The 22652-nt window shown below is 42.5% G+C and overlaps 1 protein-coding gene across 1 annotated transcript in view; it reads right to left on the bottom strand.

Moving 5' to 3' along the window:
- SPARCL1 (SPARC like 1) overlaps window positions 1-22652 on the bottom strand; it is a 39863-nt gene that overhangs the window by 5923 nt on the left and 11288 nt on the right. The window contains exons 2-8 of the mRNA XM_012774057.3: window positions 12356-12421; window positions 8413-8562; window positions 6684-7700; window positions 5358-5430; window positions 4501-4619; window positions 3538-3658; window positions 235-371 (exon numbers count right to left, since the gene is read on the bottom strand). Coding sequence (XP_012629511.2) covers window positions 235-371; window positions 3538-3658; window positions 4501-4619; window positions 5358-5430; window positions 6684-7700; window positions 8413-8562; window positions 12356-12409 — 1671 coding nt within the window. The 5' untranslated portion in view covers window positions 12410-12421. The remainder of the gene's footprint in view (window positions 1-234; window positions 372-3537; window positions 3659-4500; window positions 4620-5357; window positions 5431-6683; window positions 7701-8412; window positions 8563-12355; window positions 12422-22652) is intronic.

Raw genomic sequence — 22652 nt, 5'->3', positions numbered from 1 at the left:
ATGGGTTAAGGAGCCCTTGGGTGGGGAGCGGGTGGTTTGGGGGGGTCCCCAAAACCTCGTGACATCAGTAGTGGCCACCCCTATGCTGTTCATCCAGGTGGGCTAACCACGTCCGGGGAAGCAGAGTGGGCTCCTGCCAACAGGTGGAGGTAGCTAGTCCCCCCTGCCCCCGACACCTTTTGTCCTCAGGCGGTGTAGACAAACACCTGGGAAGCTGACCCGCCCATAACTCACTTTATTTCTCTGCTTCTCGTTGAGGTACCCGGTGTGCTCGGAGTTAGCCTCGTAGAGCTGCATGAGGATATTCTTGAGCCAGTCTCTCATCCGTAGAGGAAACTGAGCCACCTCGAAGTCCGTACAAGCAGGAATAGCTGTCACAGGCAGAAAATATTTTTTATTTGCAAATGCAATTAATTAATTAATTAATTAATTTCAGGATGTGACAGGGGTCACACACTCTTTGGTTACATGGATTGCTTTGGAGGCCGGGCACGGTGGCTCACGCCTGTCATCCTAGCACTCTGGGGTGGGGGGACTGAGGCAGGAGGATCGCTTGAGGTCAGGAGTTCGAGACCAGCCTGAGTAAGAGCGAGAGTGGTCTCTAACTGAAAATAGAAAAAATCAGCCAGGCACGGTGGCACATGCCTGTAGTCCCAGCTACTTGGGAGGAGGCCGAGGCAGGAGGATCGCTTGAGCCCAGGAGTTGGAGGTTGCTGTGAGCGAGGCTGAGGCCACGGCACTCTAGCCCAGGTGACAGAGTGAGACTCTGTCTCAAAAAAACCAAATAGCTTTTGTACTGTTTGAGGCAAAGTTATAAGTGTGCCCACCCCCAGACCCCCAGATAGTGTGTATTGTGCCCATTAGGTGTGAATTTACCCATCCCCTCCTCCCTGCGTCCCCTGCTTGATTTCCGATGAGTGTCACTTCCACATGTGCACATAAGTGTTGACCGATTAGTTCCAATTTGATGGCGAGTACATGTGGTGCTTGTTTTCACATTCTAGTGATAGAGGCAGAAAAATGTATCATAACCTCTGGGCCTTATCCTGTGCTATGGAACGTCCCCACAACAAGAAGCTTAAGAACTTTCGGTGGCTGATGGGCCATCACCGGTCCCCAACACTGGTGGCATCGTGACAGAATTGTCTGGGGTGTTTTAAAAACCATACCAGGCCGGGCGCACTGGCTCACACCTGCAATCCTAGCACTCTGGGAGGCCGAGGCGGGAGGATCGCTCAAGGTCAGGAGTTGGAGACCAGCCTGAGCAAGAGCGAGACCCCGTCTCTACTATAAATAGAAAGAAATTCTTTGACCAATTAAAATATACAGAAAAAATTAGCCAGGCATGGTGGCTCGTGTCTGTCAGTCAGTCCCAGCCACTCGGGAGGCTGAGGCAGGAGGATCACTCAAGTTCAGGAGTCCAAAATCAGCCTGAGCGAGAGTGAGACCCCGTATCTATTAAAAATAGAAAGAAATTCATTGACCAACTAAAATATACAGAAAATATTAGCCGGGCATGGTGGCGCATGCCTGTAGTCCCAGCTACTCGGGAGGCTGAGGCAGGAGGATCGCTTGAGCCCAGGAGTTTGAGGTTGCTGTGAGCGAGGCTGATGCCACGGCACTCACTCTAGCCAGGGCAACAGTGAGACTCTGTCTCAAAAAAAAAAAAAAAAAAGCTTAAGAGCTTCTGGTAGCTGATGGACCATCATGGGTCCCCAACCCTGGTGGCATCGTGACGGAATTGCCTGGGGTGTTTAAAAACCATACCAATGGCAGCTTCCGTACATAGAAATTCTGATCTGATTGGTGTGGGGCACAGCCTAAGCATTAGGGTGTGTTTAAAGCTCCAAGAATAATTTTGAGATGCAGTTATTGATGAGCATTCATTACTGTACAACCAGAGTTGAAATTCAAAGGTGGAGGGCATGAGGGCTATTTTTTTTTTGAGACAGAGTCTCGCTCTGTCGCCCAGGCTAGAGTGAGTGCCCTGGCATCAGCCTCACTCACAGCAACCTCCAACTCCTGGGCTCAAGCGATCCTCCTGCCTCAGCCTCCCGAGTAGCTGGGACTACAGGCATGCGCCACCACGCCCGCTCATTTTTTTTTCTCTATATATCAGTTGGCCAATTAATTTCTTTCTATTTTTAGTAGAGACGGGGTCTCGCTCTTGCTCAGGGTGGTTTTGAACTCCTGACCTTGAGGGATCCTCCCGCCTCGGCCTCCCAGAGTCCTAGGATGACAGGCGTGAGCCACCGCGCCCGGCCAGCAAGGGCTATTTTTTAGAGGAAAAGAAGAAAAAGGAAAGGTTAGCTTATACGATGGTGACAAATAATGCTGAATCTCAGTGGCTTAAGGAAACCCAAGTCTACTTTGCAATCCTGCTACGAGTCCAAGACAAGCCGGCGGGAGGGCTCTGCTCTTGGCAGCCTCCGTGGGGCTTGGGATGGTGCCACCAATTTTTGAGGCCACCATCTCAACACGAGGCTTTAGGGTCTGTAGTGACAAGGACAGAGAGCACGGAGAACCAGACCCCAGCTCTTCTTACATGCTTCTGCCCAGAACTCCCATGCCTGAGTTTGGCTCACATTTCACTGGACAAAGCAAATCATCTAATGTCCAGGGGGTGGAAGAATGTCACCTTCCTGTGTTCTTTGTCCTGTGGTTGCAAGTAGAGGAGACCCGGAGATACGAGTGGGCCCCCCTAACGTGGAGAATCACTTAGCAGAAAGGGGAGTCAGATGCAATTGAGATTATCCTGGGGAAGGAAGCCAACTTCAAAAAACTTCTGGAAGAATATGTTGCCATGAAAACTTCTTGGCAAAGGCTTCACTTCAGTCGGGAAGAGGGCAAACAATTTAGCAGCATTCCAGTGATCTCATCGGTATTGTTAAAGAAGATAACATTATTATAGAGGTTTGGAGCCCTGGCTGCACATGCGAATTGTCTAGGCTACTTTCAAAACAAATGAAAAAAAAAAAACAATGCCAGGGTTCCAACGTAGTCCAATCAAATTAGAATTTCCTAGGGTTAAAGTCTGGGAATTAGTCTTCTTATTTTTATTTATTTATTTTGAGACAGAGTCTGACTCTGTTGCCCAGGCTAGAGTGTCGTGGCATCAGCCTCGCTCACAGCAACCTCAATCTCCTGGGCTCAAGCGATCCTCCTGCCTCAGCCTCCCGAGTAGCTGGGACTACAGGCATGCGCCACCACGCCCGGCTAATTTTTTCTGTATATTTTTAGTTGGCCAATTAATTTCTATTTTTAGGAGAGACAGGGTCTCGCTCTTGCTCAGGCTGGTTTCGAACTCCTGACCTTGAGCAATCCCGTCTCGGCCTCCCAGAGTGCTAGGATTACAGGCATGAACCACCGTGCCCGGCCTATTCTTATTTTTTAAGTCCCTGCAGTTGGTTTTAAAGTGCAGCCTGAGTTCAGAGCTGCACTAGCTGTTTCCTGTTTGCATGTAGATAAATCAGGCATAGGCAGATTCACCCCAAACCTTCTCAGAAATGGGGGTTGGCAGGAGTGATGGAATCTTACATTTGCAGGCTCCAAAATAATCCAGTTGTAGTTGATGCCCCTTTTTGGTCCCTTCCATTCTGCACTTAGTGGCAAACAGATGACAAGAACTGGCATAGGTCTGATTATCAGTGCCACAAACCTAGGAAAGACAAACAAGAGAAAAAGCTGACAGCGCCAAATGCTCATTGGAAAACACCCTGCTTCTTAAGGCTCCTCGGCTGTCTGATAAATGGTGCAGGTGACACTATTAACATCATAATTCTCCCATTTGGTATAAAAAAAATCAAGTAAACTATGCCAATGGTGATGCCAATTATTTAGCTCTAGATAAGCTCAGTAGAATGAAAACTGCAGATGTTCCAAACCTAAATGAGTTTTTGTTTTGTTTATTTATTTATTTATTTATTTGAGTCAGAGTCTCACTCTGTTGCCCAGGCTAGAGTGAGTGCCGTGGCATCAGCCTCGCTCACAGCAGCCTCCAACTCCTGGGCTCAAGCGATCCTCCTGCCTCAGCCTCCCCAGTAGCTGGGGCTACAGGCATGCACCACCATGCCTGGCTCATTTTTTCTATATATTTTTAGTTGGCCAGTTAATTTCTTTCTATTTTTTAGTAGAGACGGGGGGTCTCTCTCTTGCTCAGGCTGGTTTCGAACTCCTGACCTGGAGCGATCTTCCCCCGCCTTGGCCTCCCAGAGTGCTAGGATTACAGGCGTGAGCCACAGCGCCTGGCCCGTTAAAATGAGTTTTAAGGTAAGTTCTATAGCTCCAATGCCGGTATTACGTTTTCATGGCACAGTTGAAATTCTTTGATTTTGTTGGCATTTGTTCCTGTTCAATATTACTTCAAATATTGTATGATAACTTGGGCATCTCATCTGCTTTTTTTTTTTTTTTTTAACAAAGCATTTCCATTGCAAACTCTTTTCACTCATAGCACTCACCTTTTGGAACCTCTTCAAGACTATTTTATAGAATACTTACTTGGTCAAGCAGTTTAGTTGGGGGACAAGCCACCGGGTCTTGGCAAACACAGTGGGGTCTTCCCTGCTGGTCTGCCTTGCAAACGTGTCCTCTTTTGCACTGGAAGCTCGTGCAAGCATCTAGCAAGAAAGTTTGGACAGGAAACATGGACAAGGCTGAACGGAGTATGCAAATGCAAATTCACTCAGACTATCAGCTCCATTTCCACTAAGATTGGAGAAAATGTGAAACCTTTGAAATTTGAAAATTTGGAAGTGGGAAAATCTCAGAAACCACTTCAACTGATGTGTCAGTTTCCAGATGGAACCTTCTAACGCCAGACTGTTTTATGCGACAGTCTAGATTTCCTCTTGCGTCAGTTTGGATCGGAGCTGTACAAAGAACAGAGTGCTGTTCTTGGCCTGCCTGAATTGGTCACAGTCTGAAGTCTCTAGTGCCGTGTTGTACAAGCCATTCAGGAGTTACACAAGCCATGAGAATTTTGTTGTGCTGAAACTCAAAAACGTTTGTGATTGTTGTAGGAATTAGGGCCTTAATTGTGATTGTTGTAGGAATTAGGGCCTATGGGATCTAAATTCACTAGCAAGTTATGGGCTTTCGAAGACATAAAGTAGAATTAATTCTTCCCCAGAAGCAAAAGGATTTAGGGAGAAAGAACTCTAGCTTTGTCACTAATAATATCTCAACGAGACTTCCAGTTTGTAAACACATTTACCCTCGTTGTGTGTTGAATATGCACAGGTAAATATCAACAATTTATGGGAGCATTTCCTTGGAGAGGATTGCAGGAAGGAAGGGAGGGAGGGGCAAGGCCAAAGTGGCAGATGTCACCAACGGCTTGCTCTCTGTACACTCACCAACACTGGGCAGCCTCCCGTTGTCTTCACTTGATGTTTTGTCTTCATTCGATGAGCGCTCTGCTTTCTTGGCCTTTAGAAGAACAAAAGCAGAAGTTAAACCTATTAAGGGGAGAGAGCCACTACTTCATGTATATTCCCACTGTGCAAAATTTCACAGTTTTTTCCACGCCCAAACCGGTTTCAGATCTCCAAAAGGGAAGCCAGTGGCAACTATGGAGTGTAGACCACCGTCTACCCGTGGAGAGCAATTAATTCCATCTTCATCGATTGGATTTAGCGCTGTGTCTTGGATGACTCATTAAGACTCTCCCCTTTGGATTTGGGAAAACTCTAGAAATGAGCTGTTACCTTGTGATTCTGTGGTTAAGGCAGGGTTGCATTGCTAATCTCCATGAGGTTGTTGGTTAAAGCTTTCTTACCGGGTTTTTAAAGTGTAAGAAAAAAAATGCCTATGTTATCATGGCAACAGAGTTCCCCCTAATTGAGGTCACTATTGACCTTGCTCGACAAAAGCTGTGCCTAGTCCTCTTGGAGGTGGCCGGTAGGGTTTGGCACGAAAACGCCAAATGATTAAACAACCAAATAGCCGTATGCTTCCTCCCTGACCCTATCCAGCTGCAGTTTCCAGATTCTCGTTTTGATATGTGTTTGCTTAATAAAATAGTACCTTAATCTTCACAGCTAATTCAACAGATACTGCTGGGATCTTTTATTGTGTTAGAGGAATTTTGTTAGACGCTGGTGATTGAGCTTGAAAACAACATGGCGCCTGTTTGGAGCAAATCTGTTGCTCCCTCCACCCTCCAGTTCTGTCATAATCGATCATTCCAGCTAGTTCCAGCGACTTTCAACTGCCAGTATCTACATCTCTGTGCCTGGAAAACCATGGCAATCTGCTTGGCCTGCTCAAAGAACAGACTGGAAGTGCTGAGACATTTGTACCTCCTCTAGCAAAATAAGCCCAAATCAGCCCTAGCTCCCTCGCTCCCCAAATGGAATAATTCTAAGGAATTTTCTTTACATGACTTCCATCATGTTCCTTCTGTTAGCTTCCTTTCCTGCCCTGTTAACACTTTCTCCACTCTTCTGTCTTTGCTCCCTGCATTTCTAGAATAAATAGCATTCAAATCTAAGGGAACCCCAATAAAACAGGTATTGTCAGCCCAACGATGGAGATCCAACTAAAAATAAATAACCATCATATATCTCGGTAACGTGCGGACAGAAATGCACGCAAGAGATTGTGAGAACACAGGGCAAGGTTGTCGCTGTTCTTTGATGACGGTGACATTGTTGGACAGGTGACACTGTAAATAATCTTACCTCTGGGTGTTCTCCGGTTCCAGTGGTCTCTGCGCTTTCGTCCCCATGTGCTCCTTCTCTTTGCTCCTCATCCTTGCTATGATGGTAATTGGATTGAGCTCTTTCTCCCTCCAGAAAGGCCTGGCCTGGGATGAGGTCGTCATCCCTTGAGCTGGGCTTGGGGCCATCTTCAGCCCCATCATCACTGGCACCGGGGTTTTGGGGCATGACGTCACCGCCATCAGTAGGTTCCAGGAGCAAAGCCTCAGGGACAGTCTTTTTATCATTCTCCTCGCTGCTGCTGACAGCGTCAAGGCCAGGTCTACCCTCTTGGCTCTGCCATTCCGTCCCCGGAATGTGCCTATTGATGTCTGATGCATCTTCCTCTTCCATTTCTGTGTCGGAGGTACCCTCTTCTTGGTCTTGGTTACCCTGCTCAAACTCCTCCTTCTGCGACTTGCTTACTTGCGTTGGTTGATCAGACTCTTCCAAAATATCATCAGATTGAGTATTGCCATCTTCCCGCTGGCTGCCAGGATGCTCCTTGGGAAATTCTCTCTCCTTTTCTTGGTTATCAACGTGGGCACCCACGTCACCTGGCTCTTTTTCCTCCTCCTCCTCCTCCTCCTCCTCTTCTTCTCCATTGGGAATATTTGGATCCTGCTCTTGGTTTCCTTGGTCCCTCAGGTCTTGGCTGTGTTTATTGCTCCTGTTCAGCTGATGATGGGAATCACTTGTAGGTTGTTCTTGGTTCTCCTCAAGCTCTGTGATGCTTTCTTCATTGTCAGGCTCCTCAAAGGAGCTCGCATCGGAAGCAGGGAGATGGATGTTCTCTGGGAGTTTTTCCTTTGGAGGCTCCTCTGTACCTTCCGGTAGGTCCAACGTGCCTTCAGTTGGTGTGTGCCCCAAACTGACACTCAAGTCCCCGTCACTGTCCTCCGGATCCTTCGACCCCAGGTCTTGGCTATAACTCTCGCCCTGTTCTGCTGACTGCTCCTGGCTTTCCCCTTTTGACTTTAGTATTGAAGACTTTTCAGCCTTAAAAGAAAGTTTATTCTTGAAACAAATGATCATGTCATCATATTTATCATTCCTAAGCCAACATTTAATATCCATTATTCTTTGCCTTCACACATTATCATGTAAACATATCTATGATAGTCCTTACATTCTATAGCCAAAGGTTTCACCCGAGTTTGAAATTTGTGAGGTGGAACAATTATATAGCACCTCCGCCCAAGAAGCAAAACTCATTCAGCCTCACGATTCTTCTAGTGATTGGACATAGCTGATGCGATCGTAATGTTTTGAAAAATTAAACTGAGACATGAATAGGTAATCTCTTTGACCATGCTTTGAAACTGAGACATTTTTTCTTTGAGACAGAGTCTTGCTCTGTCACCCTGGCTAGAGTGCCATGGCATCATCCTAGCTCACAGCAACCTCAAACTCCTGGGTTCAAGCAATCCTCCCGCCTCAGCCTCCCAAGTAGCTGGGACTACAGGCATGCGCCACCATGCCCGGCTAATTTTTTCTATATATTTTAGTTGGCCGTTTAAATTTTCTTTCTATTTTTAGTAGAGATGGGGGTCTTGCTCTTGCTCAGGCTGGTCTCGAACTCCCGACCTCAAGCGATCCTCCCACCTCGGCCTCCCAGAGTGCTAGGATTACAGGCATGAGCCACTGCACCCAGCCGAAACTGAGACCTTTGGATAATTAAATTATATTAACATAATGATAATACTTTTACCTCATGGTTGGGATTGTCTTCTATGGATTCTACAGTTTCCTTTTCGTTTTCGGCATCATCATCATCCCATAAAATGGGGGTTGCAGTGTTGTCAGGTGTTCCTGTTTCAGCAGTTGGTTTGGAATGATCAGATAAGAACTTTGCATTTGTCTGAAAAAAAATTAAAACTAGTTTGTGTCATTCCTATCTAGATGCTAATTTTAAAAACTGCTAGGTACTCTTTTGTTGCTATGATTATCAGTAGCAATATACTTCATTCATATTATCGATTAAAAGATATCCTCTAGAGTTTTTGAGGATACAAACAAATCCCAGAATATAATGTTAGGTGAAAGAAAGAATCTCAATCATATTTAAGAAAAGGTTATATATGCAGAGACTGGGTGACAATAGAACAAAAGGATTTCAATAATGGTAATTTTTGAGTTTTGGAATTATTTCCTGTGTTTTTCGAACTTTTACAAAGCATTCATACTTTATAATTTTTGAAAAGTGTTATTTAGCAGAAAGCTGAAGTCAAATAAAATTAACCATAGGATATAGTATTATACATTTTCTTTTTTTTTATTTATTTTTTTTCTTTTTTTTTCATTGATAAAGATCATGTATGTCTGAAATATACATTTTCTTAATTTAACATTTAAGTACTCACTGATAATTTGCAGAAAATGTTATAAATCTTTTCACTCAATATTTAATTGCTTTTTTTTTTGTTTTTTGTTTTTTTTTTTGAGATGGAGTCTCACTCTGTTGCCTGGGCTAGAGTGAGTGCCGTGGCGTCAGCCTCGCTCACAGCAACCTCAAACTCCTGGGTTCAAGCGATCCTCCTGCCTCAGCCTCCCGAGTAGCTGGGACTACAGGCATGTGCCATCATGCTCAGATAACTTTTTATATATATTTTTAGTTGGCCAATTATTTCTATTTTTTTAGTAGAGTTGGGGTCTCCGCTCTTGCTCAGGCTGGTCTCGAACTCCTGAGCTCAAACGATCCCAGAGTGCTAGGATTACGACTTACTATCTGTAGCTTGACAGGTCCTTAATTTCTACCCTGCCATCTCTCAAGGTGGAAAGAAATACCGAGTGACCAGAAATATCAAAAGAAGCTTACATATACAAACTATGTCATAAATGCTAAGGAGTTACTCAACTGCAAATTACCATTGCTAGTAGTAATACCATCCCGTGGTTATAACATGCACTGCCCAGCAACTGAGGCAGATACTCACCGGTGATCTTTATTATGGAAATGTTTGCACACTCAGTTGGCAAACATATCCAGGTGTTAAGTATAAAACTCAGATTATTTTTGGATTGACTCATTTTGATTCTATTAGCAGATCCAGTACTGCTGATTGTATAATACAAAGAAAGCCAGGGAGTACAGGATTTGTTTTAGTTTTGGTTTGCTTTCTTGCACACTTTGCAGAGTTTGTCAACCGAGCATGATGGAAGACCATGGGTGGGAGAGATTTTAAGCTATTAGATTTTAAGCTATTAGATTTAAGCTATTAGATTTTAAGATATTAGTGGAGAACAGTTCACTCTCTCCCACCCCCTCACTCTCTACCCACCGCCCCGCCCCAAGTGGGAAGAAATGCACAAAAAACATGGAAGCTTTTTTTCTTCCAGAAATATTCTGAAATCGAAACTCTGTTTTATCATTACGTCCATGTCTACATTTATTTAACGTGGCAATTCATTTGGAATCTCCCAATCACAAAATTCAGGCAGGCTGGGAAAATAATAACAAATTTTTAATAGGTCAATCCTATAAGAAGGTATTTATCTGTTCAGCATTTGGCTGGGTCTGCCTGATCATAAATTGCCCCAGAAATGAAACATCTAGAATGTGTCTGTACGTAGGTGTGCTATTCAAACACTTGGTTCAAAGACACTTTTTTGATGCCTATTTATATAGCAGCAACTGCTCCAAAGGTAAAACACAATTTGGGGAGAAAACAATGGTTTTGTGGGTGTTCCTTTCTGTGTTGAATGTTAATTTGTCTCCCTTTTGCAATTTCAGGCTACAATGTATAATTTCAGCTGGGGTAGGTAGCTCCACCCTACTCCACCATGATTCTTAGTTGTGGTCAGAAATTCTCTTTTCTAAGAACGTCTTGGTGTGGGTGGCAGGGACTTTGTTTTTTGTTGACACATCTGCCAGCCAGAAGCTAGCCACCAACTTAACCAAAAAGCAAGGGCAGAATCCTAAACCTAGAGACGGAGGGAGGGATGAGGGGAAAACAGAGAAATAGTTTTGTCTATTTAAAGGAAGGCTGATTCTTCCATTTGATGAAAAAGAAAAAAAAATGGCACAAATCCTTTGTTTTATTTTATTTTTTAAGTGTTAATTTAATTTTTTTTTTTTTTTTTTTTTTGAGACAGAGTCTCACTCTGCTGCCCGGGCTAGAGTGCCATGGTGTCAGCCTCACTCACAGCAACCTCCAACTCCTGGGCTCAAGCGATCCTCCTGCCTCAGCCTCCCGAGTAGCTGGGACCACAGTCATGCGCCACCATGCCCGGCTAATTTTTTCTATATATATTTTTAGTTGTCCAGATAATTTGTTTCTATTTTTAGTAGAGACAGGGTCTTGCTCTTGCTCAGGCTGGTCTCGAACTCCTGAGCTCCAACAATCCTCCTGTTGGGATTACAGACATGCACCACCATGCCCGGCTAATTTTTTATGTATTTTTAGTTGGCCGATTAATTTCTTTCTATTTTTAGTAGAGACGGGGGTCTTGCTCTTGCTCAGGCTGGTTTCGAACTCCTGACCTTGAGTGATCCTCCCGTCTCGGCCTCCCAGAGTTCTAGGATTACAGGCGTGAGCCACCACGCCCGGTGCTTTGTTTTAATTAAGGATGATAGATCATTCATGGATCATTCCAAATGATCATTCAAGCCATGGTTCCACTTTGTTTTTTTTTAAGTTTCATTTTGATTTGGGGCTGCTGACATGGTCTAAAATGATATAATTTGTACACGGCTGCTTCACTTCTGTGTGAACAGTGGGCCCAGGATATCTGACTATGAAGAGAATGTTCTAGTCCTATCTACTTCCAGCGTGCTTGCTTGGAAGGATGAGTTTGGAGCCAATTTATGATTACCATATCATTTCCTGCCCTTAACCAATTGGTTCCTGTTTTTATTACAGACTTCCAAAATTTCTCAGCCAGACTATATTGATCTTGCAGAAAATGCTGCTGGAAGGTGTGAACTTGGACTCTTAAGTTAAATTCTTAGATTCGTAATACCACTGTGATGAGATCCTATAGGAGAATTTATTTCTTCCTGTCCCTTTGGTATTTGCGCATATTCTGTGGCTAATAAACTGATAGCCCACACTTTCTGCTGCATATTTATTGCATCTTGTAGAAACTCATGGTTCTGAAAAAAGTTTTTTCAAAAATACATTACATCAGCCGGGCGAGGTGGCTCACGCCTGTAATCCTAGCACTTTGGGAGGCCGAGGTGGGTGGATTGCTCAAGGTCAGGAGTTCGAAACCAGCCTGAGCAAGAGCGAGACCCCGTCTCTACTATAAACAGAAAGAAATTAATTGGCCAACTAATATATATAGAAAAAATTAGCCGGGCATGGTGGCGCATGCCTGTAGTCCCAGCTACTCGGGAGGCTGAGGTAGGAGGATCGCTTGAGCCCAGGAGTTGGAGGTTGCTGTGAGCGAGGCTGACGCCACGGCACTCACTCTAGCCTGGACAACAAAGTGAGACTCTGCCTCAAAAAAAAAAAATACATTACATCAAAAATATATATATATTACATCAGTTTTTCGAGTTATCCATTCATTGCTTGGGTGATAAAGAATATACTTAAAATAAAAAGGAGAATTTCAAACCACTAGTAAGAACATTTTCTTTTAAATAGAGGATTTCTAAACTAAATGTCAAGGGGAGAGAAAGATGCAACAACAGAAGAAAGGAAATTTACCGGGATCGCAGCTGCAGCTCCCAAGATGTAGAGGAAGAAAAGCAGAGTCTTCATGGCTTTCTAGACCTGTGAACCAAGAAGATTAATTATTGGTGGTAGGTAAAGGTGTCCTTATGAAAGATTAAAAGGTAACGTTAGCCAATGCTGAGCTCAGTCCTGTCCTTTGTATTTGAAGCTCATTGCTATGCTTGTGGACTAACATGTCTGAAAAAACAGATCAATGACAGCTCTTACTCAATTGCGTCGCTGTGAAAATTGACTCCTTGATTTCTTGGACCACGTGGATTCAGCAAAACTTATCTCCACTTAGGACTGTGTGTGTAAAGGCTCTGTGTAGATCTCGGGTCTAAAGATCGGTGAGTATTTGTAATGAAGATAAAAGTCGCGAAATGAAGTAATATGGTATGTCAAGTTTGGGTGAAACAAACTGGTAGAGAAAAATACTCATTCACTGAAAATTTTTAGTAATAGAACATTGCACTACCACAGAGTCTAGATGATGACTAGAGGACATCAATGTTCACCTAACGATTGATGCGCTCAATTGGCAATCTGTGATTTGGAGGGGGCCTGTGGATAAGTTTGGTTTGGTAGGCATGGTATATTTCAAACCAGTATTTTAAAATCCAGAGGTTTCATGTAAAAATTAAAACGAAAGGATATAAATACTCAAAACGCATCACTTCATGATTTTACTACATTTTACTGTTATCTACTCTCTTGAGGTTATTTATGGCCATTATATCTCTAGGTGGAGATACTATATAATGTGCACTTACTGCATGTCCCTTCTCAATTCTGTTCAATGATGTCATAGTGTTAACTCAAAACCAGTCATGGTGGGAGGCTCACAGCATGAAAACCATCAAATGCTATCCATCCCTCCCCAAACCAGTTGTTAAACACTTACCAGCACACCACTGGATTATTCCTCATACATAACAAAAGGAAAAACTCATAAAACGTAATGACTAATTATAACAGGTATTGTGGGAATATGAAAAGGAAGAGTCTTGAATTATCACATTTCTAGTTTGAATAAACTAGGGTGAATGATGGTGTTAATCACCAAGATGGCGGATTATAGGAGGAAGATCTAGTTTAGCCACATGTGTAACTCCAGGCAAAATCAGCAGAAGAATCACCCAGCTGAGCCCAGTCCAGATTGCAGAATCATGAGCAAATGATATGACTTTAATTAGGGGTAGATTGTTACACAGCAATAGGTGTGTGAAACAGGGAAAAACAGACCAGTTGCCTGACCCACTGGCAAGACAGAATTGCAGAATGATTAGAGGCATAGGCTCTGAAATAGGACTGCCTAGGCCCTAATACTAATTTGCATAATCTTGGGGCAAATTTTGCGGTTTCTTTGTGGCTTAGGTTCATTGCCTATAAAATGATTTGAAGGCTCAGTGAGATGATACAGTGTTGGTAAGACTTCAATAAATGTTTGCTGGGCTAATATTAAAGCACAGGTGGAAGGTTTAAGTTTGGAAAAAAGAGAGATTCTTTGTTCTTTAAGACAAAAGGGAGGAAAGCTTAACGGTAAGGTTGTGTTGAGGCAGAGTTTTCGGGAATATTAATTCATTAAGATGGACGTAGTCACACATTCCTTGTATTTATATAGCATTTCGCAGTTTGTAAAATGTTTTTCTGTATACTCTCTCATTCTATAGTGAGGAAAGGAGGAAGATAATATTTAAATATAAAGATACAGAAGCACAAAGAATCTAAATTATTTGGCCAGATGTACCAAGCTCAAGAGGAGCAAAGATTAGAATGCTGAGCTTTGGAATCAGTCTTTGGTGTTCTCACGGCATGGTCTAGTGGAATGGATTATAGAATAGAAGTCAGAGGTTCCGGCATTGGGCCCTGGCTCTGCCAGGTACTAAACGCTACCTCCAGCAAATTACTTAATCTTCCCAAACTTCATCTATGGAATGGGGTTACTAGTAGTAGGGTAACAATTTTGAGGTGCAACTTTGAGGTGCAGAAGCTCTTTGCAACTTTACACATATAAGTGATTATTATTTCCATTTCTCTGCCTGCTGCCTCTCATCAATATTATTATTATGGTCATTAGCCTTGTATTACTTTCGATATACGAGAAATGCACATCTTGTATTAAGTGTGATATAAGAGAAAAGAACCTTACTTTTTCTCCTTCCTTCTTCCATACCTTCCTCCCCTAGGTTATCTCAAGCTGCCCAAGAGCCCTAGTTCCAGAACATACATACTATTCTTTGCTATTTTTTTCCATTTAGTTCACTCGTGAAAAACAACTCACTTGTGTTATATAGTCTATACATTTAAATCCTACTTTTTAATTTTTATTTATTTATCTATTTATTTTGAGACAGACTCTCACTTTGTTGCCCAGGCTAGAATAAGTGCCGTGGCATCAGCCTCTCTCACAGCAACCTCCAACTCCTGGGCTCAAGCGATCCTTCTGCCTCAGCCTCCCAAGTAGCTGGGACTACAGGCATGCGCCACCACGCCCGGCTAATTATATATATATATATATTAGTTGGCCAATTAATTTCTTTCTATTTATAGTAGAGACGGGGTCTTGCTCTTGCTCAGGCTGGTTTTGAACTCCTGACCTTGAGCGATCCTCCTGCCTCGGCCTCCTAGAGTGCTAGGATTACAGGTGTGAGCCACCTCGCCCGGCCTAAATCCTATTTTTTTATATGCATCTAGTGATACTTGGAAGATAAGAATATTCCTGAATTAATATCTTTCTGCTCTCAGGTAAAAGGTATTTTTGCTTTGGTCTTAACCCAAAGGAGCTACTAAACTGCTGAGAATCCTGGCATAGCTGTAGGGAAGACATTCTAAGGGAGAGAACAAATATAGGGTTTGCCACATAACCTCAGATGGCCAGTTGTGCAAACTTTTTGAGAGCCCAAGATTTCTTTTATGGTCCCTGATTATTACTGAATCCTAGGGTGAAATAATTTTTTTTTTTAGGAGTTTATTTCCGTTGTAAAATTAAAAACATAAATTTAAAGGCAGAATACGGTCATGTCATTTAGAATGAGCTAAGCAAGAAACCACATCAAGTTTCATTTATGAAAAAGATGCCTGTGTTGTATTTTTGAAGGACCTTGTGGGAAATTCCAACATCTAGTCTTTAAACATCCCTGAGTCCTTTTGTTGTGTTCCATTTGGTCCTTCAGACCAGTCTCTGGACATTTTTGTCTTACTGAGATAATTGTGTTTGATGCACATAGATGGAAATAATTTCATGGCCTTTAGATTCTTATTTTAGGAGCTGAACAAATGTGCTGATTTGTATCCATAAGACAGAATGGAGAACTTTCCTGAGAAATGAGAGGTATTTTGAAAATGACTGTCATACTGAAGACTCAGGGAGACTTAATTAGCTGATGCTTGCAAAGTACTTTGAAAATCAAAACCATGATGTCCTTGCTAAGTATGATGAGTACCATTTATTCTTGGATAAGTAAAAAAGTCATTTATTTTGAGACATTCAAATTTGGTATACACTGGCTACAAAATGTAGACTATTTGTGGAATGAGAACATAAAACTCTGGGTGAAAAATGCAGAAATGAAACACATTTTTGAATGCATATTTATGATTCTTTCAGGCTTAAATATGCAGTATTGATATGAAAGTAGATAGATATATATTTTTTTGCCCAAATGTCTGAGCTTATTCAAGGGCAGCAGCACAATTTAAAGAACACTTGGTGTGGAATTGGAAGATCTGAGTTCTGGACTTGAACTGCCTTTTACACGAGGCAAGAGACTTTGGTCAAGTTGCTAGTTTCTTCCTTTGCAAAACAGGAAAAATAATAGTACCTTTCTCGTTTATCTTCTCGAGTTGTTTTGAGACTCATGTGATCATATAGTTATTTGGTAATTTCCCCAACTGTAAAAATTTAAGGAAAGATGTTATCATTTCTCAGAAACACTCATAAAGCAGAAAAATGGCTTAATAACCCCAATAATTGATAAGTCACAGGGACTTTAATTCATCCCTTTACTTAGAGTCCTTAAGTTCTTTCTTTCTTTCCTCTTCCCACTGTTGCTTTTCATGGATTTAGAGAAGTTAAAGATGAGGGATTGTGGAGAACCTCAAGGAGAACCTTTTCCTTCTGTTAGGAACAGGATGTCTCTCTTTTTTTTTTTAAAAAAAAATATTTTTAATTTATTTATTTTGTTAGAGTGTCTCATTACCCAACTTTAAGGAGAACTTCATCTGAAATTTTAAAAAGTGATGACAGCTAGACTGCATTTCATAGGTATGGCCATTCTGGGGGAATCCAATATTTGGAATTTCAAATGCTTCCAGTTTTCCTATTGGCTGGGCCATGTGCCAATCAAACAAACATCCAGATGAGTCATCCGGCAGGGTAGAAATAGGTCTCCCGTTAGGAACAAACACTCACAAATGTCAACTCTGTTCTAACTCACATGGGTAGCTGTCTTGAGATAATTTCTTACATTTCTCACTTACTATGTAATTGTGGTCAGGATGGCTGTACATTCTTTGCTATTTCTCCCATTGAGAGGCGGAGTCTAATTCTCCTTTTCTTGAATCTGGCCTGGCTTTAGTGCCTTCCTTGACCAATTGGTTGAGGAAGAAGTGATGTTCTGGCACTTGTGAGGCTAGGTCATAAGAAGACTTGGAGATTTTACTTGGATTTCTTGGAAAACTCATTCTGGGAGTCCTGAGACCCTTTGTAAGAGACCACCATGCCACTGTTCAAGAGTCCCCTGCCAATCTTAGCCTTCCTCTGTCCTTGGGCACTTCATACCAGCTCATCTGCCAGCTGGGTACCTCCGAGTGACCTGCTCAAATTCCTGTCCCATGAAATCTTGAGACATTGTGAAACAGTTGTTTTAAGTCACTAAGTTTGTCCAGTCATGAATGAGGAACATGGAAGCCAAAGGACACATACAAATGGCTCTTCAGGGACATTCTCAAAGATTCTCTATTTCTTTCTTGTTCAGGAGAAATGAGTACATTCCTCCTCTTCTATAATGTGTAATTGAGGGATTACTTTAATTATATTTAGAGAATTCACACAGGCTTATCTGAGGCAAGCTTGTGTGACAGCTATCTTTCCACACCTCTTCATTGTGACTTTCAGAGTTCCTCATCTCATTATACCACTCACTGATCTCACTGTGTCGCACCCCAGAACTCCATATGGCATGGAAGAAAAGAACACATTCTCTCTTCTTTTCTCAGACATTTGCCAGCCCTTCAAAATTCTCCTCTGCTGTTCTCTGCCCTATGGTGTTGTGGGAAAAATTATTTCGGCCATATTTATGTTTCTTTGCTCAAGTTCTACTATAATATCCATCATTTTATTTTATCCTCCATGAATGCAAGATTTTCTCATATTCACATTTATCTGCCCCCCACCTTTTTGCATATTTTTTGGGGTACAGACATTTGAGCATGATCAGAGTGGATGTACCACAGAGCTACAAATCTTAAGTTTTAGGGTCCCTCTCTTGCAGGTTCTATACAAAAGTCCTGTACCTCATTTCAACTTTTCTGTTCTTACAAAAGAAGGTCCCACACATTTGTGTAAATTCCTGGCTTCACAAACTCTGAATCCACTCCTAAGTATGGCTAACCTGGGGGCCTGTGGCATTTGTGATGTTGTAGGACTTAATAATACCTGAATAATTTGCTTCACGCTGTTAATAGCATAACAAGTCACCATTTTTAAGTCTAGTCCATGAAAGGATCAGATAGATTAATCCTACTCTTTTTCTGCCTTTAGCTCTTCTCTTTACCTCTGAGTTTATTTTCTTCTCTACCTCCCTGGAATTTCTTTCCCCTGAATGCCTGGTTCTTGGCTTTCTCCTTTGGCTGCTCTTATTTGAATTTCCCTTATTAGTTAAACTCCACCAGTATGGTAAGAAACCTCTTTGCACTCAGTGGAAATTGTCTCTTTTTTTGTTAATAGAGTAAGTCTGTTGTTAAATTATGCTAGTTGGGTGAGGAATTGCCAGTGCTTTCAGCTCTGTGAATGGACCAAGAATTATTCATTGTGGGTAGTTCTCTTCCAGGAATAAGAAAAACAGCAAAGAATACCTAAGAACAGTTCCAAGTAGCCTCATTCTCATGGTGTTGGGAACCTCTGGGGAATAATGGTGTGCTTTAACGAGGATTTAGCTCTTGTTTCCCACTAACGAAAGCACTCTGTCCAAGCAGAGGTTCCTTCAGGGTTCAGTACATGGCCCCAGCTCCTCATGTACCTTGGTGAGGACCAAGACATTTAATAGGGGAAACAGTGGTTTGCCCAGTGGTGCAGCCTTACTCATTGCCTGCCTTCTCTGAAAAAAGTGGATACAATAAACTGTCGTGGCCTGTTTGTAGGACGGAGGATGAACACAGAACATAAAACAGAAACGCGCAGAACACAAAGAAAAATGCAGACACACAGACAGACGGTTGACTCGAGTAATAATACACCGGGTCAATTTTATTTTTATTCTCTAAAAAATTAAAGTTAATTCCTTGTACGTAATTGCCCAGGCATTGCAGCAATGGCCATAAATTCCATAATAGCCTTAGGAAAGCAGACGTCTCCTGACTCAGAATCTCAAGGTGGTTGCTCTAAGCACTAGGCATAGATAACGGACCGAGATTAGCAAGGATGGGCAAGGTGAGCCACAGGGGGCATTTCTCATCCCCAGCTTCTCTTAGGGTGACCCCCTAAAATCTTTGGCTGAACCCCGGCGGCTGTGCATGGCTTAGGTTGCCCCTCCCTTGAGGGGTCTTACCCATCATTGACTAACCAGCTATCTTATGGGGTGTACGTAGCAATCACAGGAACAAAATGTTTATCGTGTGGCCTCCAGACTCCTAATGCCGTGGGGTGGGGCCACTCTTGCAACTAGCAGCTCAGGTCCTTTGTTATGCTTCTAGGCAACACATTTGTTTATCACAGGGAATCTGTCCAGAGCAGATTACTTTCAAATACTCTGGGCAGAACACGTACATTACTCACTAACTTTAATTCTTAAACTAGGAAAATATATGTCAGTCCCCTACAATAAACCCTAATGGATTTTATGGCTGGAGTTTGAGGTTTTCTTTGAAAATAGGGTGAAAACCCAAAGCTTATTTATGCCTTCAGAGGGAAGGTTCTAGAAAGTTTCCCTGAAGCAAGGAAAAGACACAGCTTATCCACAGCTGGTCCACAGCTGTAAATTCTTCCTCTCTCACCCAGGGAAGAGATCTTTCCCTCTGGCTGTGTAGACATCTTCTCTTTGCTTTCCCACATGCCCTCCTGATCCATGTTCCCCTTCTCCACCCTGCGCCATCCGGGGCCTGTCGAGGTATGGACAGTTTTTCTTGCTTAGAGGTTTCTACTGGGTTCAGCCAGGGGGGAGCACCACGAGGAGGAATTTAAGGGAAGGAGGAGAGTAGGGTTGGGGAATATATTTCTCAGCTCCCTACCAGAGTCTGTGTCCTTCTCATGAAGGTCACAGCGCCTCTTGGTGACCCTCTCACTCAGCATTTCCTGTCCAGGTTCAGAAAATATCCCTCCCCTCACACGTACAAGCTCAGCTGCTGCTAGTCTGTTCCCACAACCTCGGTGGTTTCTCTAACCCCTGCCCACACCTTGGTAAATAACTCTTTAATTACACTCTCCTCAAATCCCCAAATCTGAGTTTCCTACCTGGATCTATCATTTCTTGGCCCAGTCCTTGACCAATACAACCTTTGATTCAAGATTTAGAATTCATCGGTTTTAATATTTTCAGATTTTCTGTCAACAAAGCTGCCTCTTACCCCCAGAACTGCCCCGAGTTAAGTTTTTCTAGAGTTGTCTTAGCTGGGGCACATTTCGTCTTCTTCTTCTTCTTCTTTTTTTTTTAAACAGAGCTCAACAGTCCTCATCTTTGGAGAAAGTCAAAAGCTACAAAATATTTTAATTTAATCAGTACCCAACAAAGATGATTTTGTTGATAGAATGACAGGGTTCGAAGACACTATGGAATGGATGAGCTTAAGAAAGAAATACGGACAACTAATTTGGGAAGCATTTGGTGTTGGAAAATTGCATTTCCACCACACAGTGTTCTTTTTTTTCTCTTTCCATACAGTCTCTAGAGAGTTAGGACACCAGGATTAATCTGGGGCCTTGGGAAGTAATTAGTCCTTCTGTTCCAGTCCTTTCCACATCAAAGGAAGCCCAGCTTGCTAGCTCAATCTTACTGAATGTTTTAAACATTTTCCTAAAAACACTGTTTTTGGGTGGTTAGTCCCAGAACACATAGAAATGTACTTAATCAAGAGTAGCCTAATTAGCTAAATTAAAACAAAGTTGTGTTTTGGATGAACAGTATTGTACAGGGGAATCTGTTGTTAATTTTTTTGGACAATGACTAGTTTCGGCTGCACGGAACTGAAATGTACACCCCACATTCAAGAACTAGCCTGTGGGTCCCTGCAGCTGTTAGCTCTTTTTTCAAGATGCCAGGGAGCAGTCAGGAAAGTCAGCCATGGCCAGAAAGGATCACAATTCACACCTTACTGTGGCCTCCACCCAAACACGCAGGATTGGAGAAAAATAAAAGCAACAGAGAAGCAAACAGAGTAAGCATGGGCTGGAGTGTGTGTGTGGGAAAGAAAAGAAGTTAATAATATCCAGATCTCAGGCTATTGCAAACTTACACCAGCAGTCCCCAACAGTTTTGGCATCAGGGACCGGTTTCATGGATGAGAATTTTTCCTCGGGCCAGGGGGGCTGGGAGGGACAGTGTCAGGACGATTCAATCGCATGACATTTATTGTGCAGGAAAAACCCCTCTGCTAATGGTAATCTGTATTTGCAACTGTTCCCCATCGCCTCAGCTCCACCTTGAATCATCAGGCATTAGATTCTCATAAAGAGCACAACCTAGATCTCTCGCATGCGCGGTTTACAGTAGGGTTCGTCCTCGGATGAGAATCTAACGCAGCTGCTGATCTGGCAGGGGGCGGGGCTTATGCGGTGATGAGTGTGATGAGGAGCGGCTGCAAACACAGATGAAGCTTTGCTCCCTCACCTGCTGCTCACCCCCTGCTGTGCGGCCTGGTTTCTAATAGGCCACCGACCGGTACCCTGGTTGGGGACGGCATCCTTAATGCACTCCAAGCCAGAATATTTTTTTCAAAATAATAAGAAAACATTTGCTTTTGAAATTAATGACTTCAAGTTGTTTTCAGATCACAAGAAGACGTCCATGAGCTTTTTAGAAGGCATCGATCTGTTCTTATCCGTGAGTTGATGCTGGTACTTGTCCCCCCCCCCCTACTTTCTATCCAAAAGCTGCTGAACACAAAATCACGGCGAGTCCCAAGGTTTAAACATCGAACATCGTCCTGGTTTAAAGCAAAAAGCTTCTAGTATTTTCCTCTCTCCATATTTTAGGAAAAAATTGAAAAGCTTTTCTAGAAAGAGAGTAATTCGTACCCCACTTTAAAGTCCTTAAAACCTACTGTCAGTTGGAGTTGGGGATCAGGGAAGAAAGGAGAGAAAAGAGGAAAGGGAGGAAAAGAAGACATCTGGGTTCTGCATTTGTGTTTTGTTTCTCGTGAATTCCAACGGATTATTGCATTGATTTAGAGAGAGTTAGTTCAGAGTCGTTTGGTGCCTGGTAACAGGTTGGGAGAATCCATTGAATTAATGGCTTGAGAGCTGAAAGTGATTCCAATGAGTTAAGAGAGCATGAACGTTCAACCAAACATGGCATCTTGAAACGAGTTATAGGTTTTTATTGACTTATAATTAAGCTGAATGCTTCTGATATTTGTAATCTCAAGATACCTTCCCACGGGGTCTCTATCACATAGGTGATTAGGTAACTCAGGATGAATCTAAAAATGCTTTGCTTTCTGAGCTGTTTGCTCGTTTTTTTTTCTTTATAAGCTGCAAATCTGTATTTTATATAAATTCAGTGGAGTATGCTGATGATGCAGTAGTGATAGAGATTTAAATAGAATGTGCTTAGTACATGTTATTATTTCAGCATTTATAGACCAGTGCTGGGTACTTATAAAATATGTATTTCCATAAATTGCTATTTTGAGAACTGTGTCTATTTTTCTTCATTAGGTGTTAGGAATTCAGGGGGACCCTCAAGCACACAGGTTGGCTGAAAGGGTGACACAGATGAAAGGAGGGTATTGGCCCAAATAACTCACCATCTTATTTCTCATTTAGCATGGCATTCAAGTGCAATATGCAAAGTCATCTTGCTGGGAAAAAAAAAAAAAAAGTCTATACGGAGGAGCAGGTGTTGGCTCAAAATCT

Source organism: Microcebus murinus, chromosome 29 (genome assembly GCF_040939455.1).
Source record: "Microcebus murinus isolate Inina chromosome 29, M.murinus_Inina_mat1.0, whole genome shotgun sequence".
Lineage (NCBI taxonomy): Eukaryota > Metazoa > Chordata > Mammalia > Primates > Cheirogaleidae > Microcebus > Microcebus murinus.
Note: the sequence above shows the minus strand (reverse complement) of the source record. Positions and strands in the feature narration are given on the sequence as shown.